Source organism: Candida dubliniensis, chromosome 3 (genome assembly GCF_000026945.1).
Source record: "Candida dubliniensis CD36 chromosome 3, complete sequence".
Lineage (NCBI taxonomy): Eukaryota > Fungi > Ascomycota > Pichiomycetes > Serinales > Debaryomycetaceae > Candida > Candida dubliniensis.
Genome location: NC_012862.1, coordinates 589025 through 610000, shown reverse-complemented (window position 1 = coordinate 610000; position 20976 = coordinate 589025). Strand labels below are relative to the sequence as shown.

Here is a 20976-nt window from a genome sequence, read left to right as displayed (position 1 = left end):
AAAGATTGGGTAAAATATTATCTGTGAGTATTGTTTACTATTAGTTGTTGTTGTGGGTTAGAGGGGAGGGGGGGACTTTTAAAAGTGGGGTTTCCGATAAAGCCATTTTGGCGGTGAAAAAAAAAAAAAAAAAAGAACTGGCATCATGTTGCCGCCGCCGCCGCCGCCACCACCACCACCAACTTTGGCGTTGTCTACCACCACAAATTCTTTTTCTTTTTTTCTTTTTTTTTTTTTTTTTTTTGTAATTAGTTCAAAAGGAAGAAAGAAAAAATTATTATGGACTCGTCAAGACCGACCAATGTGTGTGTGTGTGTGTGTGGCAGATTGAGAAAGAAGAAAAAAAAAAAGTGAAAATCAAATTTTATATCAAATAAAACTTAATCAATTAAATAAAACACAATTTTCATTTATTGCTATATATATATATATATATATAATCATTATTCTTTTTCTTCTTCCGACTTCCAACTTCCGACTTCCCACTTTTTTATTCAATTTTTTTTTTCTTACCAATCATTTCCTCCATAATGTCATCATTTAAAAAATTCACTGATTTTTTATTTTCAAAACAATCCCTTAAATATGTATGTACCACTCATTTTTGGGGTCCAGTATCTAATTTTGGTATTCCTATAGCTGCTATTTTAGATTTAAAAAAAGATCCTGATTTAATTAGTGGACCAATGACGGGTTCATTAATACTTTATTCTTTAGTATTTATGAGATATTCAATGGCAGTTACTCCTAAAAATTATTTATTATTTGGTTGTCATTTTGTTAATGAATTGGCTCAATTAGGTCAAGGATTTAGATGGGTTAAACATCATTATGAATCAGATTTAGGATCAAGTTCTAATGGTGAAAATACCCCAAAAAAATAAATAAATAAATAAATAAATAACTAATTGATAAAATTAATATTGATATTTGAACTAGGGAGTATGATGTTGAAAGTTGAAAGTTGGAAGTTGAAAGTGGTGATAATTAACCACCCCCCCCCCCCCAAAAAAAAAAAAAAAAAACATTTGATAATAGAAGAAAGAGAAGTTATATGAAAGACGAAATATAGATAGATACATTCAAATCAACCAAAAAAATTAGTCAAAGAGATATTTATTGAAACAATTTATTTATTTTCATTTTCCAATAAATGTTGTAACAAAAAAGATTTTATGACAATAATGACAATGATGATGATGATGATTAAAGTGTATTTTTCTAGATGGTGGTGATAGTTTTAATTAAATCTATTTATTTATTTATTTATATATATATCGGGTAAGATAATTTGTCATTTATTCAACCATTCCATATATGTTTTTTTTTTTATTAGTTTATATATATATTCCATATTCCATATTCCTTTCCTTACTTCCTTCCTTCGGTTTTTTTTTGTTTTTGTTTGTACTCGATATTATGCTTTATGTAATCATCATAAAACTAAATTTGTATAATATATATATATATATATATTAGTTAATAGCAATGTATAATATTCTAAATTAGATATCAAAAGTACCAAGTATTGGGATTTTTAATACCATTGGTGTTGCAAAAAAAAAAAAAAAAAATCGATCAATATTCAACTAATATACCTTTTCAGAGATGTTTTTTGAAACTGGACCTGACCACTTTCAAAGGTTTGTATTAATGCACCAACAATTGTCTAGTCTTAATATCCAAATCTATACTTGATAATCATTTCAAAGAATTTATTTGGTGATATTATTAATCATCATAACTAGATTAATTTTCAATGTGAACAAGATTGATCGGCCGCAGTGCTAGTCATCAAGAAGGTGTTGATATTAAATTTTGCTTTGGTTTATTACCAGATTTCAATTGAAACAATGAGTGAGGTTTTCATTTACCAGTCATTCAATTGTATATACAAGCAAATAACTGTCTATCTTTGGCAAAGGTTTTTTTTTTTTTTTTTTTTGACCTGTTTTGGTTTTATTTCTGAATGATAGATCAGACATCAGAAGTTTCATAGGTTGATAAGACTCGGCACAACTTCAGATAATTGGTTATCTTTGACTACTCTCAAGAAAGGGAGGGGGGGGAGGGGGAGAACTATGTTGAATTCTAAGGGTTGTTTTGTAAATATTCTTGATGGTTTCAGGAAACATCAGCTTACTAATTAAAATGGTACAAAATTTTACCTTTCTCCACATTGAAATTTTGAATTTTTTGTGTTTTCGGAAAAGACAATACCGTTAGAAATGAAATCACTATTGTATTCATTCCTAAGGCATCATCAGAAATCTACTATGTATGTATGTATGTATGTATGTATTATTTTGTGTAAGAACTTGATTATAAATTCCGGAATAACTCTAGTTTCACCGAGAATATAACGTAATCGATACAAAGAATTGGACAAAATTCAGGGATATTGTGAGAAGCGGAGATTTCCCAATGGAGTAAGGATGAAGAGTGTAGGTCTTTTTTTTTTTTTTTCTATTTTTTTCACTTCAGCTTGATTCTTCTAGAGCATTCCATACACATTTGTTATTATATTGGTAGACTACAATAATTGCCGACTTGAAATAATTATTCCACAGCAATCTAGATTTAGCTCCCCCCTTTGTTTCATCGTTTTCTTGTTTTCTTTTACTATAAAAGCAAAACAATATCCCAAGTGATACTTTTCCTCTATTTTTCAGCAATTGCAAATATCTACTGAAAATGGTCAAAGTTTTACTTGCTCTTACTTCTTACAACGAACCTTTTTACAGTGACGGTAAAAAAACTGGTGTTTTCGTTGTTGAGGCTTTACATCCTTTCGAAGTTTTCAGAAAAAAAGGGTATGAAATCCAATTTGCATCTGAAACTGGTACTTATGGATGGGATGATCATAGTGTTGTTGCTGATTTTTTAAATGGTGAAGATAAAGAAATTTTTGATAATGTCAATTCTGATTTCAATATTGCTTTGAAAAATTTGAAAAAAGCTTCTGATGTTAATCCAAATGATTATGATATCTTTTTCGGTAGTGCTGGTCATGGTACTTTATTTGATTATCCAAAGGCTAAAGATTTACAAAAAATTGCCACTACTGTTTATGATAAAGGTGGTGTTGTCTCTGCTGTTTGTCATGGTCCTGCTATTTTCGAAAATTTGAATGATCCAAAAACTGGTGAACCATTAATTAAAGGTAAAAAAATCACTGGATTCACTGATGTTGGTGAAGATATTTTGGGAGTTACCGATCTTATGAAGAAAGATAATTTGTTGACCATTAAACAAGTTGCTGAAAAGGAAGGTGCCACTTATATTGAACCAGAAGGTCCATGGGCTAATTTCACCGTTACTGATGGTAAAATTGTTACTGGTGTTAATCCACAATCTGCTGTTAAAACTGCTGAAGATACAATTACTGCTTTTGAAAGTAAATAAATGAATTGGTGTGGAAGAAAAATTGGGTGATTTAGTTAGATTTAGTAGAGAAATTAAATTAAATAAAATAAAATAATCTATCAAAGTCAAGTTGTGTTTATAAACGTGTAGGTGCTATAGTTAATGTTGTGGATAAGAATAAATCAGAATATATCCTAAAGTAGAAATAAAGGGGGTGGAGGGAATGGAATATTATATTATTTTGTTGGCTTTCTTTTACCTTTGATTGATAGTTACGATTCACACCACCAAATAAAATCTTAAATATAAAGTGACAATGTTGAAGAAAGGGATGTGGTTACGTATGTGTTTGTGTATTTGTGTGCATTTCTAAACAGATCTGAAAGATCTACTTAAACAAGAAAGCTTAATTAATTTTGTTGGGTATTCCTGATAACTTCACACGGGGTGGAAATGTTGTTTGGTCCCACTTTTTGAGGGTGGGAGAATTAAGCTGGTCTGGTAGCAATGGTAGAACGATACCGCACCAAAAAAAAAAGAATAAATACCAAATTAATTAATTTGGGTGGGAAAGAAATCTTCCAACAACAAACAACAAACAACAAAAATTTTAATTTAAAAGAATCTTTCAATTTCTTTTTTCCCAAGATAATAAAATTTAATCCAAATAACACCACCACTTGAAAAAAAAAAAAATTTCAATTAAATAATAAAAATACATATCACACAACACACACACTTACCTATCTATCTATCTATCTATCTAGATGTACTAAAACAGTTTTCAACAACTTACTTCCCACTTTCATCATCATCATATATATATATATATATAGAAACCCCACAACACTTAATTAATTAAAGATATTTGACATTTCCTCCTTTATACTACCATTTTCCTAAATTTCAACAATTATGTCAACCGTTTCATCATTCTTTAGTAAACTCAAGTTTTATCTTAAATCAGGACTTTATGGTACTCTTATTGCTGGATGTGCCATATATGGTGTATTAGCATCTATTTTATTAAGAATTGTCAATAAAGCTGAATATGCTCAATTTGCAGTTGCTAAAGCTTGTTATTATCTTTGTAGCTTATTTTTGGGATTAAGAATTAATATTAAAAATGAAAAATATTTACATAATCTTCCTGCTATAGTTATTGCTAATCATCAATCAGCATTAGATATTTATGTTTTAGGGAAAATTTTCCAACCAGGTTATACTGTTACTAGTAAAAAATCTTTAAAATATGTTCCATTTTTAGGTTGGTTTATGGCTTTATCAGGGACTTTTTTCTTGGATAGATCGAAAAGTGCTTCTGCTAAAAAAGTTTTAGATGGAGCTTTAACTAGTTTGAAAAATCAAGGTAAAGCTTTATTTATTTTCCCTGAAGGAACTAGATCAGCTACAGAAGATTTAAATATGTTACCATTTAAAAAAGGTGCTTTCCATTTAGCTAAACAAGCAGGTATTCCAATTATCCCTGTTGTTGTTTCAAATACTTCGACAATTTTCAATTCAAAACGTAAAATATTTAATACTGGAGAAATCAATATTGAAGTATTACCTCCAGTTTCAACTTCAAATTGGGAAACTCATGAAGATGTCACTAATGCTTGTAATAATATTAGAGATGATATGATTAAAACTTTGAAAAAATTAGGCAACTCAAAAATACCGGGATCTAAACCAAGAGAAGATTTTTATCCTTCTGAATCTGAAGATACTTCAGAAACTGATGTGGAAATAATTAATGAACAAACTCCATTAAAAGCTACAGCTGTTTCTGATTAATAAACCAAAAATCAATACCAACATGACAATTTTCCATTAATACTTGATGCTATATTATGGTTGCTTTTTTTCTTGTATTGTACTGGCCAATTTTTTTTTTATATATACTTGTAGAATTATATATTATATTATCTTATCTTATATTTTGCCTTAATAATATACACACCTATTGCATAGTTTTTATTTTTTTTTTTTATTTTTATTTTTGGATACCTGGTTAGTAGATCAAATTTTATTCTAATATAACCGCTTTTTTCTTTTTCACTTTCTTTGGTTTTACCAGTTCACCACCATTAGATTCTGTAATTGACTTCCCTTCTTCTTCTGGGACTTTTTTTGTCTTTTTTTTCTTCTTCTTCGCTTTCTCCTTAGGTTCAACATTGGTTTGTTTCAATTTTTCACGAAGTGCTTCTAAATCAATTTCATACTCTTTATCATTATGAATTTGTATTTCAGAATCATTTGATACCAAATCAAAATTATCTAAATTGGAGGAATCAATTTTAAATGTATTTTTTTTAATTGGTTTTTTCTTTTCTTTATTAGTTGATTCAATTGGATTAATATCTGATTCTCCAACAATAGTTTCTTCATCCAAAATAAGAACTTTTTCCTTTTTCAATTTATTCATCTTCTTTTTCTTATTCTTGTTCTTCTTCTCTTTTTGTTTTTTGTTTATATCTGTATCGGTTTCTGATCCAATAGTGTTGGAAATTGATGCATTTTCACTTTCAATTTCTGGTGAAATACTTTCAGATCTTATTTTTTTATTCTTGGATTTCTTTTTCGTTGTTTTAACCACATCTTCAAGATAATAGGGATCATCTTTTAATCTTTCTAATCTTTCTTTTCTCTTTTCTTGTGGTTCATCACTACTTGATAAATGAATTAATGGTTCCATATCATCAACTTCAGATAAATATAAATCATAGCTATCAGAACTGTCATCTTCAAACTGTTCCAACTTGAATTCTGGTGAATTGATTTGAGTATTTAAATTTAAATCTTCTGGAACACCTACATTACGCTGAGCATTCTTAGCAACAGGATTAAGTGTATATGCTGTAAAAAATGAGGGTAAAACATGAGTAAGTAACATTGGTAACTGCTTTAATCCATTATTGTCTTGTTGTTGTTGTTGTTGTTGGGTATCAACCTCTACTTCATTGCTTTCACTAGGGTCTTTTGATTCCAGTTCCAAACTCTCAGCAAAAGGATTGTATTCTTCTTGTTGTATTGAAGAGATCAATTCTGAAGGTTTTGAGTTACTCTCTTCGTCGGAAGAGACTAAATTCTCGTACTCGTCATCGTCACTATCAAGATCGTCATCACTATCATCCTCTTCTTCTTCTTCTTCCTCGTCATCCTCTTCATCTTCATCTTCTGAATCGGAATCAGATTCAGATTCAGATTCAGGACCCTCCACTCGAGCAATAGGCAAATCCTTATACATTTTTAAATCAGCTTCTGCAAGTTTTTCAATATCAACAACATTATTATCAGTCATTGCTTCTAAAATCAACTTCAAAAATTCTAACCAGGATAATGCTCTCTCTTGAACCTCATAATTTGGATGATTCTCCCAATTACTCAAAAATCCTATTAAACGATACAAGTGGTAGCATAATTCGTTAAATTTTATTGAAGGAAGTTGACCATTGGTAGTGGCAAAATTATTAATATAATCAGTAGCAATTCCATTATACAATTTCACTAATGCTTGTATCAATACTGTAACCACCGATGTAAAATGTAAATTAATTAGTTTTGCTGATACTGGGAAATGAACATTAGTAGTTAATCCTAATTTTTTATCTATTTCATGATTGATTAATGTGTTAAAGATTTCAATTTTTTTATCTATATCCAAAACCATCATTTGTGCATTTTCATTATCACTGTCACTATCACTATCATCATCATCATCGTCGTCGTCATTATCGGTTACTTTCAATTCACTAATATATTCACCCAAAATCCAATATAAATCTCTTAATATCAATCCAGAAGATTCCAATAATCTTACATCTTGAACCAATCCTAAAATCACATTTTGTAACAAGTATGATCTAATTGAAGGAACTTTTGTTGCCAAGTTTTTAAATTCTTTGCCAATCTTGGATGAGATTTCATTAGCAATATGAGTTGCTATCAATCCTGAATTGGTAACTCCTTCCACGGGTAATAAAGTTAAATTGATAACATCTTTCAAAACAGCCACATACCATCTAAAATTGGGGATATTGGCATAATTATTTTGTGATGCCACTTGAAGAATTTTCAAAGTAACCTCTAATTTTAAATTATCATCAATAATATTATTATCAGGTACTAATTGCATCAACATGATCTTGACCACTTCAGTTATATTATCTTCATTTACAAGATAATTAGAAATTTCTAATGCCTTACGTTTAATAATCAAATCTCGATCATATAAACAATCCAAAACAAACCCTGATATATTTTCCATTTCATTCATCAAAAAGGGGAAAATCTTTAAAGTATTAAATAATGCTATTAATCCAACAAATTTCAAGTTTGAATCATTTTTCGAAAAAAAAAGTCTCAATTGATCAATGCAAAGTTTTGCTGTTTCTTTATCTTTAGAAGAATCAGGAGAAAGCATTTGTCCACTTACAATACAATTGATACATTCATATATCAATGATGATGCTTGAGTTCGTAACATTAAATCAACTATAGTCGGAAGTATTTTCTTTTTCATTCTTGGTTCCACTATTGATAAACTTTGAAATAATTTTAAAATCCTAATGATTAACCAATTATTTTTTGTATCTTCTAAAATTGCAAAAAACTTAGGTAAATAATTAATGAAAATATTGGGGTTTTTCTTGGAAATTTCACAAATAACATTCACCGTAGCACTAACTACAGCTATTTCTGGATCATCTAATTTTTCAATAACTCTATTAAAATTCAATCTTAAACTTTCTGGATATTGTAAGAATATTTTATACATTGCCAATATGGCTTTTTTTCTAATATATGGTTTTGAATGATTCAATTTCATTAATACATCATCATTAATATCTTTAGCCAAACTTGGAGTAACAATTGTCGCAACCCCACTCAATGCTAATCCAATATCAACATGATTATGAGAATTAAGATCTTTTTTAAATTGATTAGTCGCCAAAATAAGTAAATCTTGTTCATTTTTAAATGATTGAATGGCAGCTAAATATCCAATTCTTTTTTGTTGAAATTTACTTGATGACATAACTTCAAGAATTTGAAAATTACACCAAGACATATCAAATCCATACATTTCCAAATATGCTAATTTAAGAATAGCCATAGCTTTAGTTTCTAGATCAGTGGTAATTAATTCATTCCGACATTCTTGAATCGCCACATCAAGAAAATTACCTAAACTTTCTGGTGATTCCTTGGTATGAGCTCTTATTCCTTTGATCAAATCATTAAGTGATTTCTCAAACAGTATACCAAATGGTTTAAGTCGAGCCAAAACCTCTGAATTCTGTAATTGGAAAGATGACATCGGTGGTAATGAAAGGAGGAGGGCACGTCAATCAATCAATCAATCAATAACGTACAACAACCAGAAAAAAAAAAAAAGTATTGTATCGTTGAAATCAACAAGTAGTAGTGTGCTTGTCTCGGTCGTGATAATTTTAATTATCACATAAACACAACAATTGTTTCAAATACAACTAATACTTCAATACAGAAATGCAAGATCTAGATACAAGGGAAGAGGGGTCTCATACATTACCGGAAGATAATACTGATGAAATATATGATGCTGATGAGGAAGCAAATATTGAAAATGACAATGAATATGAAAATCACCCAAACGAAATGACAGTCAATTCTAATAACTCAACGGATCTGACACTTTCCGATACTGAAGATGACTATATGTTAAGTGATGATGAAGAGTTGAATAGAATTCTAAGTCGTGAGACGAGTAATCATGGTTTACCGAGTTCTGGTAGTATGGTAGATCATGCCAAATTTTTTGCCGAAGCATTATCTCATGCATTAGATTCAGTTGATATTGATCGATCTTTAGTTCTTCAAGCTCAAATCAGTGGGAAATTGAATAATGAAAATCAAAAAATAATTGAAAAAAAAGAATTATTAATAGAAAAATTAAAGAATATTCAATTAATGTATGGGAAGAATTTCGGATTATTACAAGATTGCAAAGAAAGTAGAGTTGAAAAAATGAAAAAAGATATATCATTTATTGAAAATAGAATTACTAAATTAATGTATGGATCGGAAACTAAATCATCTATTCCCTTTTTCAAAAATAAATCTAATATGGGGGTCGAACAAAGATTTCCAATTGAGTTTAATCAAGCTAAAGATAAAGTATTAGAAAGACAAATCGATGATGATGATGATGACAACAATGATGCAACGGATTTAATATTTTGAAGTAGTATATATTATTCCCAATCCTCTAAGCCATTGGTTCAAATAAAAATACATTCCAACAATTTCAAATTTGTCACCTGGCACATCAAGTCTAGAGAGATGTCCTCCATCATCCTTACCAAAGAATGGTGAAAGTCTTCCTTGATTGGTACCAAATTGCACAGCATCCATCCAAGCACCATCACGGAAATTGAAAAATGTTATGTATTCATTTGGGTTTAAATTAAAATCTGAATAATTATCAGTTTCGTTCCCAACTAAAGCAGTACGATCTTCCTCACCAGAAGAAATATTTGTTAATTGTTGTGGTGATTGATCATGATGTCTTTGACTTGAAAAATCAAACTTACCATGGACAATTTTGGATAAATAGTCTCTTTTGGGTATTTTGGGGGCGCCACCATTGCTTGAACTTGCTGATTTGTAATAAAATTTCATACCATCTAAAGCTCCACCATGATAAACTCGGACTTTATAAATTGTTTTTATATTAAATCCAACAATTTCCATCCTAAGATCATCGGTACGTCCTAAAAGGGGTGACTTGAATCCATTTATGCGTCCTCTATTCAACCCAAAATCACTTTCAATGACTTCTTTCAGATGTTCTGAACAATGTTCTTTGAAATTATCAATATTTAAATCGCCTCCAAGTGATAATATACGCACACTAAATTCATCTTTGGCATCGTTTTTTCTAGATCGTAATTCATTATATAAATTATTGAAATCCAACAACACATTAGGTCGTAATCCAGAACCTCCATACTCTCTGGGTAAAAACTCAATGTGATACCTTGCAAGGTCATCGGTAATTACTTCAATCAAAAAAATCCCTGATGATAATGTCACAATAGATCCATTCAGTGGTGATGGATATACATTAAGTGCTGAATCTTTTTGGTAACTATCATCAGGACTCCATGTTGTGCTATGAATTTTCCCAAAATTATCAATAGGTAAGGAAAAGGAATCATGATATAAGAATCTAATTAAATCTAATCTATTCCAATGACAAATTTTGGGCCAAGTTCCATTTTCAGCAATTATTTGTCCTTGTGATTTGGTTCTTAAGCATTCATTTTCTCTAGTCATGAATGATCTATTCAACAATACATAATCACGCAACATGACGCCATCAACTTGATGAGGACATCCTAATGAATGGCCAATTTCGTGTAAATAAGCACCAAGACAAATATTTAAACATTCCCAACTAGTTCCACACTCATTACAATCATTAGCAACTTCTGCTGTGGTCAAATGTGTGGCATCTAAAAATGAAGGAGTGACCAAGGGGAAATTTTGAGGATATGAATGTAATCCATGAGATCCAAATATAGCCATTTTCACTTCACTTGTGCCTCCACCTAAAGCAGCATGAGTCAAAATTAAATTATTTTGCCATGTCGAATCTAAATACATACATGCACATTGAACAGCAGTACCATTTCGTTGATTGAAAATTTCTGGGGTGTCTTTGACTAAATCTATAGCATGATTGAATAACCCTCCTGAATCTTTAGCATTAGGGTTTTGTTGGGCTAAATCTGGACTTCTTAATTCAGCCACAGTTTTCGGAGAAGTAAGAACATGGATCTTGATCTCTTGATGTGGTGTAGGAGAATTGACTTTATAACCAAATATTGTTTGATCATGAACTGTTTCTTCAACAAATTGGAAACTTCGATTACTGAAACCAGCTGATCTCATTTCATCTTGAGTAAAAGCTTGCATTAATCTACCAGCAACTTTCAATTTTTTAATTGCATTCTCTAAAGTAGGTACTTCTCCTCTTTGTAATTTATATCCGGGCATATCATAAGTGTTATTTGAATCTCTTCCTCTAATTAAACATAAATGGATTGGTTTATTCTGTGGTAACGGGTTGAAATATAGTGTTAAAGTGCCAGAATCAACTACATTAGGACGTCGACCATTGGAATATTCGGCAAAGCCAAAATTATTTATAAATCCATTATCCAGTATATCAACCTGGAATACATTTCTTTCTCCAGGTGAAACATGAATTATTGCTTTAAAATTACCATTGTTGACTTCGAAATATTGGGGAGGAAATACCTTGTTCTGATTGCTGGTAAATGAAATCACTCCACGATATAATTTGGTAGATGTAGATCCACTGACAATAACTGTTGGTGATGAAACAATTTCATCATTTTGATAATTAAACAATATTGTCATAGTTTGATATTGTCTTTAACAAGAAAATGAAAAAGAAAGTATGGAAATTTCATCAAATTATTGGCTGTGCTGAAATGCTTATATATATATATAAAAAAGAGGGACGGACAGAATCTTACGTAATACTTGAGACTTTGCCGAGTATAATATATTTTGCTACACGAGAAAGTTGAACAATCGTACTGCGGTACCCTGATCACCACCGCTGCGACACACTACTCAAATTGTACAAAATTGCAATTAAGAAAATCACCTTGACAATGGTGTTTTTTTGTTACATTAAAGGTCACGTTTTCGTCTTAATATACATTTGTGTAGATTGTAAAGTATGAAAGGAAATCTGGAATGAAATGGTCTAAATTTGAAACAGCCAAAAAGGGTTACAAAAAAAAAGGGGGAAATTTGTAAATCAATTCCAAATCTAGCAGCAACAACAAGGTAAATAACAAGCTACGGGTTGCAGCTATGAGTATGTAACTCTCATTAAAGGAATATTCCGTTACATTATGATAAATCATACCTTGTGAAGTTTTGTGTCCCGTGGTGTCCAGTTTGTTGTGTTTTCTTTTTTTTTTTCTGTTCACTTAAAATATCGATTTGGGTTTATTGTTCAATTGTGTAGGACCAAGTTCTTGGTCTGGTGCATGTTTTTTAAAAGGTGGTTCTTTGGATTCTTCACCAGAACTATTACTATAATCGGTTTCGGCATAATTTCCTCTTTCTCTTTCTGGTTCTAGTCCATATGTAACTCCATCATCGAAGTCATCATTCATAGTTCCTTGAGATAATTGAACTTTGTTGCTGAACCTATCTTTTTCTCTTTTCCTTGTTTTTGAAGGTTTACCAAATACAGTATTAATCATCGGTCGAGTCAATGATGGTGTTGTTGTTGTAGTTGTATTGTTGTTTTGAATTTTTTGAGGTATTGGTGCTTCTATTGTCAAGTTCTTTCTAATTAAATTTGCGTCAATTTCCTTCGAATGTAACTCTGATTTATCTTCGGAAGTAATCTGAATAAATTGAACTTCTGCATGTTGGTGATTTTGCAAATCAAATAATATAGGATCTCCAGGGTTTCTGAAAAATATGTGGAAATAATCATTATTTGCTGTTGTTATATAATCTTCATCGAATCGTTCAGAAAATGACGATGGAGTTGTGAAAAAATTTGCTAAATTCAAAAAATTCTTGAAATCACGCATGCCAAAATTAATTTGTTTTCTAATTGGTTCTTGATCTGAATTCAACAGTAGTAAATTGGTGTCAGTTAATTCTTCTAGACTAATAGTTACTGTAACTGCCATTGGTTGTTTCAAATAATCTCTATCTTTGATTATTTGTTTGGTGTACCCACAAAGCAGTATTCTTTCACTCTTGATATCTATTTTAAAATCCTCGGCAGATGCTGGAACCATTTCAAGAAACTGTTTGGGTATCACTTGGTCCATCATTATGTGGTTGATTCGGGTTTTATCGTGTAAATTATCTTCTTGTTGTTTAGATAGGGTGTCCTTATAAGTAGAAGCAATTTGAAGGTTCTGTTTCGTTGCTGGAGTATAACTAGCTTGGAACTTTTTAACAATCAATTTCTTTGTATGGATTTCAATCAACAATTTATACCTCAGATTTATTGGAGCATTGCGGGACCAGTTTATCCTAAAACTTACATATTTCATGCCACCTGAATCTAGACTTTTGAACAATGTTGCCATGTGTCGTGAATTGATAAGAAAAGAATAACTGGGGTCTTCTTTCCGTTCTTTCCCATTATCATATCCTTCTGGTAATATGTTATTAAAATCAACCGAAAATTTATTGAAAAAGGTTTTCTTGAAATGTATTCGAGCGTAGGAGGTTTTACTTGTGTTGGTTGCAGACAAGGATATGGAATCTTTGGTTATGGTGAACGTTATTGCTTCTGCTATATTTGAAAGGGACGCTATGGATTTTGACCACATAAGCTTATGCTTATTGACTCCGATTTCTGCTTCAAATACCATTTCGGGTAACTCCGCCAAATGGTGAAAGAGGAAACTTTTTGATTTGATATTTTTTTTTTTTTTTTCAATGATAAGCTTATTTATAATTCAACGCGTTTTGCCCCAGTGTGTGTGATTTGCAATTGATTTTTGTCTCTTTTCTTCATCTTCCTATATATTTCCCATATCCCTTAGCACACAAACTTCTCATCACTACTTCAGCCCCAATGGCAGTCAAAATATTAGTTATTAATCCAAATAGCTCAGAAAAAGTGACTAAGAATCTTGAAAAAACAATCACTCAACCTGAAAACGTTGAATTATTTTTTTACACTGGCCCTCCAGATTCGCCTAAAGAAATCACCCCTACTACTTCATTACAATCAGAAAAAGCTGTACTTGAAGATTTTAAAGTAAATATTAATGATAGGCTTGACTATGATGGATATTTAGTTTGTTGTTACTCCGATCATCCTTTGGTGCATACACTTGGTAAACTCACACAGAAACCTGTTATGGGTATTATGCAGGCGACACTTTTATTTGCATTACTGCAACCAACAAAACTGTTTATTTTAACGAGTACTAGTGAGTGGGAACTAGTGTTAGATCAAAGTATTACTGATTTTGTTGGGGCAAACAATTTTCCAACTAAAAAATTTGAAAAAACTAGAGGTTTAAATGTTAATGTTACAAATCTTGCTGATGAAGAACAATTTGATCAAATCTACAAAGTTACAAAATCTATTTTCAATGAATATCAAGATGTGGGATGTGTTTTATTAGGATGTGCTGGCATGGCAGGGTTAGACAGAAAATTAGGAGAAAAGTTCCCCAATGTTCGATTTATAGATAGTGTGAAAATAGGTATTGAACAATTGACAACATTAATTAGACTTGATAGACAACCGTAATGAATTGATAAGTAGTGATAGTTAGCTGAATCTAGATTTGTCCCTTTCTTTATTTGATAGACTTCTGGAGAGTAAGAGATTTCGGGAGCAATAAAGCAACACAAAAAAATAATCTGGAGTATTTAAAGAAAGTGTAAAATAGAACAAGAAAAAAAAAAAAAAAAGACAGGGGGGTGAGAGAATTCTGATTATTTTTATCTTGGAATTAGTTCAATTAACAGCAACCCCGAAAAGAAACTGCAATAGACAATAAAAATCACTCATGTCATTCCTTTTTAGAAGATCTACCGAACAACCTCGAGTAAATGACGAAACAGATAAAGAGGTAAAAGACGAACCAGAAGATAATACTAAGGAAGTAGAAGAAGAATCGTCCGATCTTGGAAACGAAAAACAAAAGGAACAACCTAAACCAGTTAAAAGAAGAGGGACATTTTTCGGTAGTTTACTTGGAAATGATTCAAAGAATAGTTCTTCTACATCAATAAACTCATCCGTTTCCAGTGCTTCTAGTCTGAGTAAATTACCTCCATTGGGACCATTGACACTAACTGGGTACAAAGAATCGACTCATCATCGATTACTAGATCCAGAGTTGGCAAATAATATAAGGAATTTAATCCCGGCACGATTTCAATTGTTTGATAATTGGGAGTTGGTGTATTCGTTAGAACAACATGGTATATCATTGAACACCTTATATCGGAATTCCAATCCAGAACATCAATTAAGACTACTAAAAAGAAAAAGAGTAGAGAAAGGGTTTGCCGATTCTATAGTGAAGAATATGGTTGTTGGTGATACATCTAGACCCAGATATTCATTTGAACCGAAAAGATCACAATCGTATGTTTTGGTAATTAAAGATAATCATAAAAACAAATTTGGTGCTTATTTAAGTGAGAATTTAAAACCAATGGAACATAGGAGATATTATGGTAATGGTGAATGCTTCCTTTGGAAATGTGAGAAATATGATCCATCTAAATTGGATCATGCTGTTGATAAAAAGTTAACTCAAGATATTCGATTCAAAGCATTTATGTATACTGGAATTAATGATAATATTATTTATTCCAATCATGATTTTATTGCCATTGGTTCATCTAATGGTCAAAATGGATTATTTATTGACAAATCATTATTATCTGGTGTCAGTTATAGTTGTGATACCTTTGGGAATGAAATATTGAATTCGTCACCACAAGATGCCAAATTTGGTTCATTTAAAATAAAGGGACTAGAGGTTTGGAGAATAGGTACTTTAGAGTAAACTAGTTTATGTACATAGTTTCTATAACAATGAAATGACTTTTAGCATGAGTTTCTCAGTGGCAACCACCTCGAGTTTATTGATTTAACATATTACTAAAAGTAGGTTGTGTTGTACGATGAATAATTTGTTTTTTTCTTCAATATGAATTTTGATTGAAACCCCATTGCTACTCTATGTGGGACTTCGTATCAATTGTATTTCTTCTAATTCTTGTAACTTTGTTTCTATTTCTAATAAATCTGATTCAAGAGAAGTATATATGACATTAAACCAATATTAACTCTCATCAATATAATACAAATACGTATATTAGTAAACTGACTTTTTATTTTTAATTTAGCGATGTGATATTCAATTGCTTAATGCAATAATGTTATATTATACAAAGTAATACAAACTGGAATGAAAGCAATTTGGTTTGATGGGGAAGAATTAAATATAACTGTAAACTATGATGATAAACCTAAAATCAAATGAATATGAACTAAACCAAACAAAGGGGATACTTTTCCAATTTCTTCTTCTTCGTCTTCTTTGGACAACTCATTTAAAAGATTAATCTTATTAATTCTAAAATAGCTCCACCACATACTAAGAATAATAATACAAATAACCAAGATTTGGACACTGGATATTCAGTCTTTGTATTTTCCTTTTTTGGTTTCCCCCATTGGTTGGTATTCTTTTTTTCAAATTTAGCATTAGCTGCTCTTTGTTTAGGTGTTTGTAAAGCCATTTTTCTTTATATATATATATATATATATTTCAATAATAGACTCGAATGAAAGATTGAAAAGTGAATAGTAAAGTTATAAAAAAAAAGAGTTGTAAAATTAAGAATTGTTCGACCCATATATAATTTTTTTTTTTTTTTGCGATTTCTTATGACCACGTAAAAGGTTTGCTTATTTGTTGTTGTTTAGTTGTTCATATTGAAAATTAATGTTACGCACCCCAGCTGACCAAACTCGCGCGACACTGAAAAAAAAAATAGGATCTATTCGGACTTCAAAACTAACGCGACACGACACGTACTACCAATTACCACCACCAAAAGTTAATGCAATCCAATAAAAGATAGAATTCAGAAAGCCTTTTGCTATTGAATTTGGATTTAGTATGTTTTTGATGCCATTTATTGAAAAAAAAAAACTATTTAAAAAAATAATACTAATTAGCATTGCCTGGTTTCGATCCAGGGACTTCGAGGTTATGAGCCTCGCACGCTTCCACTGCGTCACAATGCTAGTAGTGTATGCTTTCTAATTATTTTTGATTAATATATAGTAATAGAAAAGCTATATAAATGGTTATCAATTAGCTTATTAAGATCATTTACTTACATTTTATTATCAAATTGATTTAATACTATCATATACTGGCTATAGAATTGTCATAAATTTACTTTTATCAAAGAAAAAGTATGTTTAATTTAAAAGAAAATTTGCATAAATTTGAGGGTAAGTTAATCGTATAAATTTTATTCCATCTTTGTAATATCTACAATACACATTCAAGATAACTTGAATTAATACTTTGTGCCGCATCTCCGACGTTGCAATGTCCCTTTAAATATAGTTATAGCAAGTGTGGCCCTGTAGTTGTTTTATCATTTATCTTTAATGGTGACACACTTTTGTCTATTGTCTGCCACCACTACCTTGTAAATATTAAGAAATACCTGTGAAATTTTAAAAAAAAAGAGGCTTTGAATATATTCAGTTATCGAAAACAAAAAAAACGTATGATTAATTCAATATCAATTTTATTTGAATTTTTCGAATGTTCTTCCATTGAAGGAATTAAACAAACATGTAATTAGTCAAAGATAACTTGGATTATTGTTTATAAAATGAGCTACCATAAACAAGCTAGCAGTCAAAATTGCAGCCAAGAATGTGGTTTGAAAATTGAATGGTTCCAGGTTCCCAATAATTTTCTTGGGTTATAGGATATTTGGGAAATCCTGTGTATTGTTTCATTCCGTAACCAAGTTCTTCCTATTGTTTCGGTTACAATTCAAACCCGTATTAATAACAATAAAATGTCACTTGTAATTAAACGGCACAAATAGTATAATTCTACCCTATTTAATTTCTGTGGTTGCGATAAGAACGTTATAGAACAAACCACGACTAAGTGATTACAAACCAAGATTATTTATCTTTCACACAGTTTTCTACACCGAATGATTTTTCTTTTCTTCCCCCCTTTGTTTTTATTTTTTCGAGCCCATCCATGCATCGATTACGCAACGGTTAGATAACGAGGGTTTCCCCCCTTTTTTTTTTTTGCAACAAAATAAAATACCGATAGATAGAACAACGCACTTTAAAGATTAAAAGAATATACAATAACAAGAAGCAAACAGATTGTCAACTACGTCTTCAATTACATGTAAGAGATAAAAACTAATACTAATTAAGGAGCCGAGCCCACCGACAAGCCAAAGATGTTTAGAGCAAATTTCTTACAGGCTCACTTTTTCATCATATCTCCTATCATTTTTGTCTATGAAATTGTTGATATTCAGGAAAAAGCAGTAAACTTTAATTGTATATCCACAATTTTTTATGAGCCTCTTGTACCACCGTAACTTCAAACGGCATCATTCTTTCATTGTTTTAAATGAAAAATTAAACCAGCTGTTCAACCAACATTATAAATAAAACACCAAATACCTTTCTTTTGCAAAAAAATGTAATGAGCCTAAAACCAATAAACCAATACTCAACCAAATACAATGGTCTCTATTATCACTTTCACCAAAAACGTTCTTGTTGCTCTTGCCTTTGCTTTATTAGCTCAAGGTCTTGCTATTCCAGAAGACATTGATAAAAGAGCAGAAAAAGTTGTCTCATTAGATTTTACTGTTACTAGAAAACCTTTTAATGCTACTGCTCATGGTCAAAATCATCAAGCTCACCCAGCTCAAAAAAGAGGAACTGTTCAAACAAGTTTGATTAATGAAGGTCCATCATATGCTGCTACCATCACTGTTGGTTCAAACAAACAACAACAAACAGTTATTGTTGATACTGGTTCTTCTGATTTATGGGTGATTGATTCCGCTGCCGTTTGTCAAGTTACTTATCCTGGTCAATCACCAACTTTTTGTAAACAAGATGGTACTTACAAACCTTCGAGTTCAACAACGTCCCAAAACTTAGGCAAAGCTTTCTCCATTCAATATGAAGATGGAAGCTCTTCTCAAGGTACTGTTTACAAGGATACAGTTGGTTTAGGTGGCGCTTCAATTACTAACCAACAATTTGCTGATGTCACGACCACTTCAATTGATCAAGGTATTTTAGGGATTGGATTAACCGGTGATGAAACTAATCCAACCTATGATAATGTTCCTGTCACTTTGAAAAAGCAAGGTATCATCAATAAGAATGCTTATTCTTTATATTTGAATTCTGCTTCTGCTTCTTCTGGGACAATTATTTTCGGTGGAGTTGATAATGCCAAATACACTGGTAGTTTGACTGCATTGCCAATCACTTCTTCAAATGAATTAAGAGTTCAATTGAGTACAATTAACATTGCTGGAACTACTGTTAGTGCCTCCACTACTCCAGTTTTGGATTCAGGAACTACACTCACTTATTTTTCCCAAACTATTGCTGATAAATTGGCTGCTGCAGTTGGTGCTAAATGGAGCAGTTACTATCAACTTTATACCTCGAGTTGTAATCTTTCAGGAAATATTGTTTTCAATTTTGCTAAAGGAGTAACCATTTCTGTTCCCTTATCTGAATTTGTTCTTCAAGATGGAAATTCTTGTTATTTTGGTGTTAGTAGAGATCTGGCCACTATTTTGGGTGACAATTTTTTGAGAAGAGCTTATGCAGTTTATGATCTTGATGGGAACACAATTCTGTTGGCTCAAGTCAAATACACTACTTCTTCAAGTATTTCTACTTTATAGAAAGTGTTATCAATTGTTTAGAATTTTTTTTTTGTTATGTAGGTGATTTTACTATATTTATTGTTATTAAATAAACAACAGTTATTTTTATTATATTAAGTCCTCAACAGCAGCTACTATTGATGCCAAATACTAACCAACACAAGACAAGGCAAGACAAGACAAGACAAGACAAGTAATACAATATATATTGCCTGTTTAATTTGAATATATAGATATATTTTTTTGATAACAAAATATGAAACCACATTTATTTACACGTCAAAAAGGGGCACTCAAGTATAACAAACACATCACTCTTACTCTTTATTATAACCAATCTAAAGGAATTCCTTTGATTTTCTTCTGAATGCATTACAATCTCTTAACCATTGTTTGTAATCCTTTAATGAATATATTTTTTCACCATAGTAATCTGGAATTGGATTAGAAAAACTTTGTGATGATGGATCTGGTCTTTTTATTCTAAGCCTGTATAAAAATTCTTTATTCTTAATTTCAAATTGTTTCAATTGAGATCTATTAGTTAAACGGAAAACATATGATCCAATGAATGGTCCAACCAAAAACCCCACTAAACCACCTAATACGACTGCACCACCCATAACCATCAATGGATCAAATCCCATAATTGGTTTTTCCACATCAATTTCAATATTTCCTAAATAGCTCAATGTAATAAAGGCACCCCCTAACCCAGTAAATACTCCAGCAATAGTATTGATTCTATTATTTTGTTTCTTTAATTGGAAATAATCGACCCATGTTAAACGTGGTTGTGTTGAAGTTGTAGAAGTAGTTGAATTGAATCTGAAGCCAGAAAATAAAGTCCTTCTTGTGAAAAGTCTACTTTGTACTCCTAATGAAAACATTTAGTGTGTTATCTGTTAAAGGATAGATGTGTTAATATGGTGATCTTTTAGTTTGAAAAAAAAAAATAGAAGTAAAAGTTTTCTTTTCTTGTTGGTAACTTAGTATAGAATATTTTTTTTTTTTTTTTGTTTCTTTGTTTTCCCTCCCTCACCCGAGTTCCGGTAATAATATTTTTTTCTTTTTTTTTTGGGAAAACATTTC

At 31.0% G+C, this 20976-nt stretch overlaps 12 protein-coding genes and 1 non-coding gene across 13 annotated transcripts; 7 read left to right on the top strand and 6 right to left on the bottom strand. All coding sequences in view use genetic code 12, as the record gives it.

The window, feature by feature from the left end:
- Positions 1-530: 530 nt before the first annotated feature.
- Positions 531-884, top strand: CD36_82580 (uncharacterized protein ygl080w homologue, putative; the record flags this gene model as incomplete). Its single annotated transcript, XM_002419150.1, has 1 exon — positions 531-884. The coding sequence occupies one exon, from the start codon at positions 531-533 to the stop codon at positions 882-884; it is 354 nt and encodes a 117-aa protein (XP_002419195.1).
- Positions 885-2694: 1810 nt separating this feature from the next.
- Positions 2695-3405, top strand: CD36_82570 (heat shock protein 31, putative; the record flags this gene model as incomplete). Its single annotated transcript, XM_002419149.1, has 1 exon — positions 2695-3405. The coding sequence occupies one exon, from the start codon at positions 2695-2697 to the stop codon at positions 3403-3405; it is 711 nt and encodes a 236-aa protein (XP_002419194.1).
- Positions 3406-4281: 876 nt separating this feature from the next.
- CD36_82560 (1-acyl-sn-glycerol-3-phosphate acyltransferase, putative) lies at positions 4282-5163 on the top strand (the record flags this gene model as incomplete). Its single annotated transcript, XM_002419148.1, has 1 exon — positions 4282-5163. The coding sequence occupies one exon, from the start codon at positions 4282-4284 to the stop codon at positions 5161-5163; it is 882 nt and encodes a 293-aa protein (XP_002419193.1).
- Positions 5164-5395: 232 nt separating this feature from the next.
- CD36_82550 (clathrin assembly complex AP-3 adaptin component delta-like subunit, putative) lies at positions 5396-8689 on the bottom strand (the record flags this gene model as incomplete). The annotated part of the gene is made up of 1 exon (XM_002419147.1): positions 5396-8689. One exon carries the CDS (start codon positions 8687-8689, stop codon positions 5396-5398), a length of 3294 nt encoding a protein of 1097 aa, XP_002419192.1.
- A 191-nt stretch (positions 8690-8880) lies between these two features.
- Positions 8881-9594, top strand: CD36_82540 (uncharacterized protein ygl079w homologue, putative; the record flags this gene model as incomplete). The annotated part of the gene is made up of 1 exon (XM_002419146.1): positions 8881-9594. One exon carries the CDS (start codon positions 8881-8883, stop codon positions 9592-9594), a length of 714 nt encoding a protein of 237 aa, XP_002419191.1.
- Positions 9583-11799, bottom strand: CD36_82530 (putative zinc metalloproteinase, putative; the record flags this gene model as incomplete). The annotated part of the gene is made up of 1 exon (XM_002419145.1): positions 9583-11799. The coding sequence occupies one exon, from the start codon at positions 11797-11799 to the stop codon at positions 9583-9585; it is 2217 nt and encodes a 738-aa protein (XP_002419190.1).
- Positions 11800-12383: 584 nt separating this feature from the next.
- CD36_82520 (DNA damage checkpoint protein, putative) lies at positions 12384-13799 on the bottom strand (the record flags this gene model as incomplete). Its single annotated transcript, XM_002419144.1, has 1 exon — positions 12384-13799. The coding sequence occupies one exon, from the start codon at positions 13797-13799 to the stop codon at positions 12384-12386; it is 1416 nt and encodes a 471-aa protein (XP_002419189.1).
- A 206-nt stretch (positions 13800-14005) lies between these two features.
- Positions 14006-14692, top strand: CD36_82510 (protein Dcg1 homologue (function currently unknown), putative; the record flags this gene model as incomplete). Its single annotated transcript, XM_002419143.1, has 1 exon — positions 14006-14692. The coding sequence occupies one exon, from the start codon at positions 14006-14008 to the stop codon at positions 14690-14692; it is 687 nt and encodes a 228-aa protein (XP_002419188.1).
- Positions 14693-14954: 262 nt separating this feature from the next.
- Positions 14955-15965, top strand: CD36_82500 (oxidation resistance protein, putative; the record flags this gene model as incomplete). Its single annotated transcript, XM_002419142.1, has 1 exon — positions 14955-15965. One exon carries the CDS (start codon positions 14955-14957, stop codon positions 15963-15965), a length of 1011 nt encoding a protein of 336 aa, XP_002419187.1.
- A 550-nt stretch (positions 15966-16515) lies between these two features.
- Positions 16516-16704, bottom strand: CD36_82490 (protein Ysy6 homologue, putative; the record flags this gene model as incomplete). The annotated part of the gene is made up of 1 exon (XM_002419141.1): positions 16516-16704. One exon carries the CDS (start codon positions 16702-16704, stop codon positions 16516-16518), a length of 189 nt encoding a protein of 62 aa, XP_002419186.1.
- Positions 16705-17143: 439 nt separating this feature from the next.
- On the bottom strand, positions 17144-17215 carry tRNA-Met (CAT). Its single transcript has one exon. It is a non-coding gene; the product is annotated as a tRNA-Met (tRNA).
- Positions 17216-18711: 1496 nt separating this feature from the next.
- Positions 18712-19902, top strand: SAP8 (candidapepsin-8 precursor, putative; the record flags this gene model as incomplete). The annotated part of the gene is made up of 1 exon (XM_002419140.1): positions 18712-19902. The coding sequence occupies one exon, from the start codon at positions 18712-18714 to the stop codon at positions 19900-19902; it is 1191 nt and encodes a 396-aa protein (XP_002419185.1).
- Positions 19903-20222: 320 nt separating this feature from the next.
- CD36_82470 (presequence translocated-associated motor subunit, mitochondria precursor, putative) lies at positions 20223-20774 on the bottom strand (the record flags this gene model as incomplete). Its single annotated transcript, XM_002419139.1, has 1 exon — positions 20223-20774. One exon carries the CDS (start codon positions 20772-20774, stop codon positions 20223-20225), a length of 552 nt encoding a protein of 183 aa, XP_002419184.1.
- Between the last annotated feature and the right edge of the window lie 202 nt (positions 20775-20976).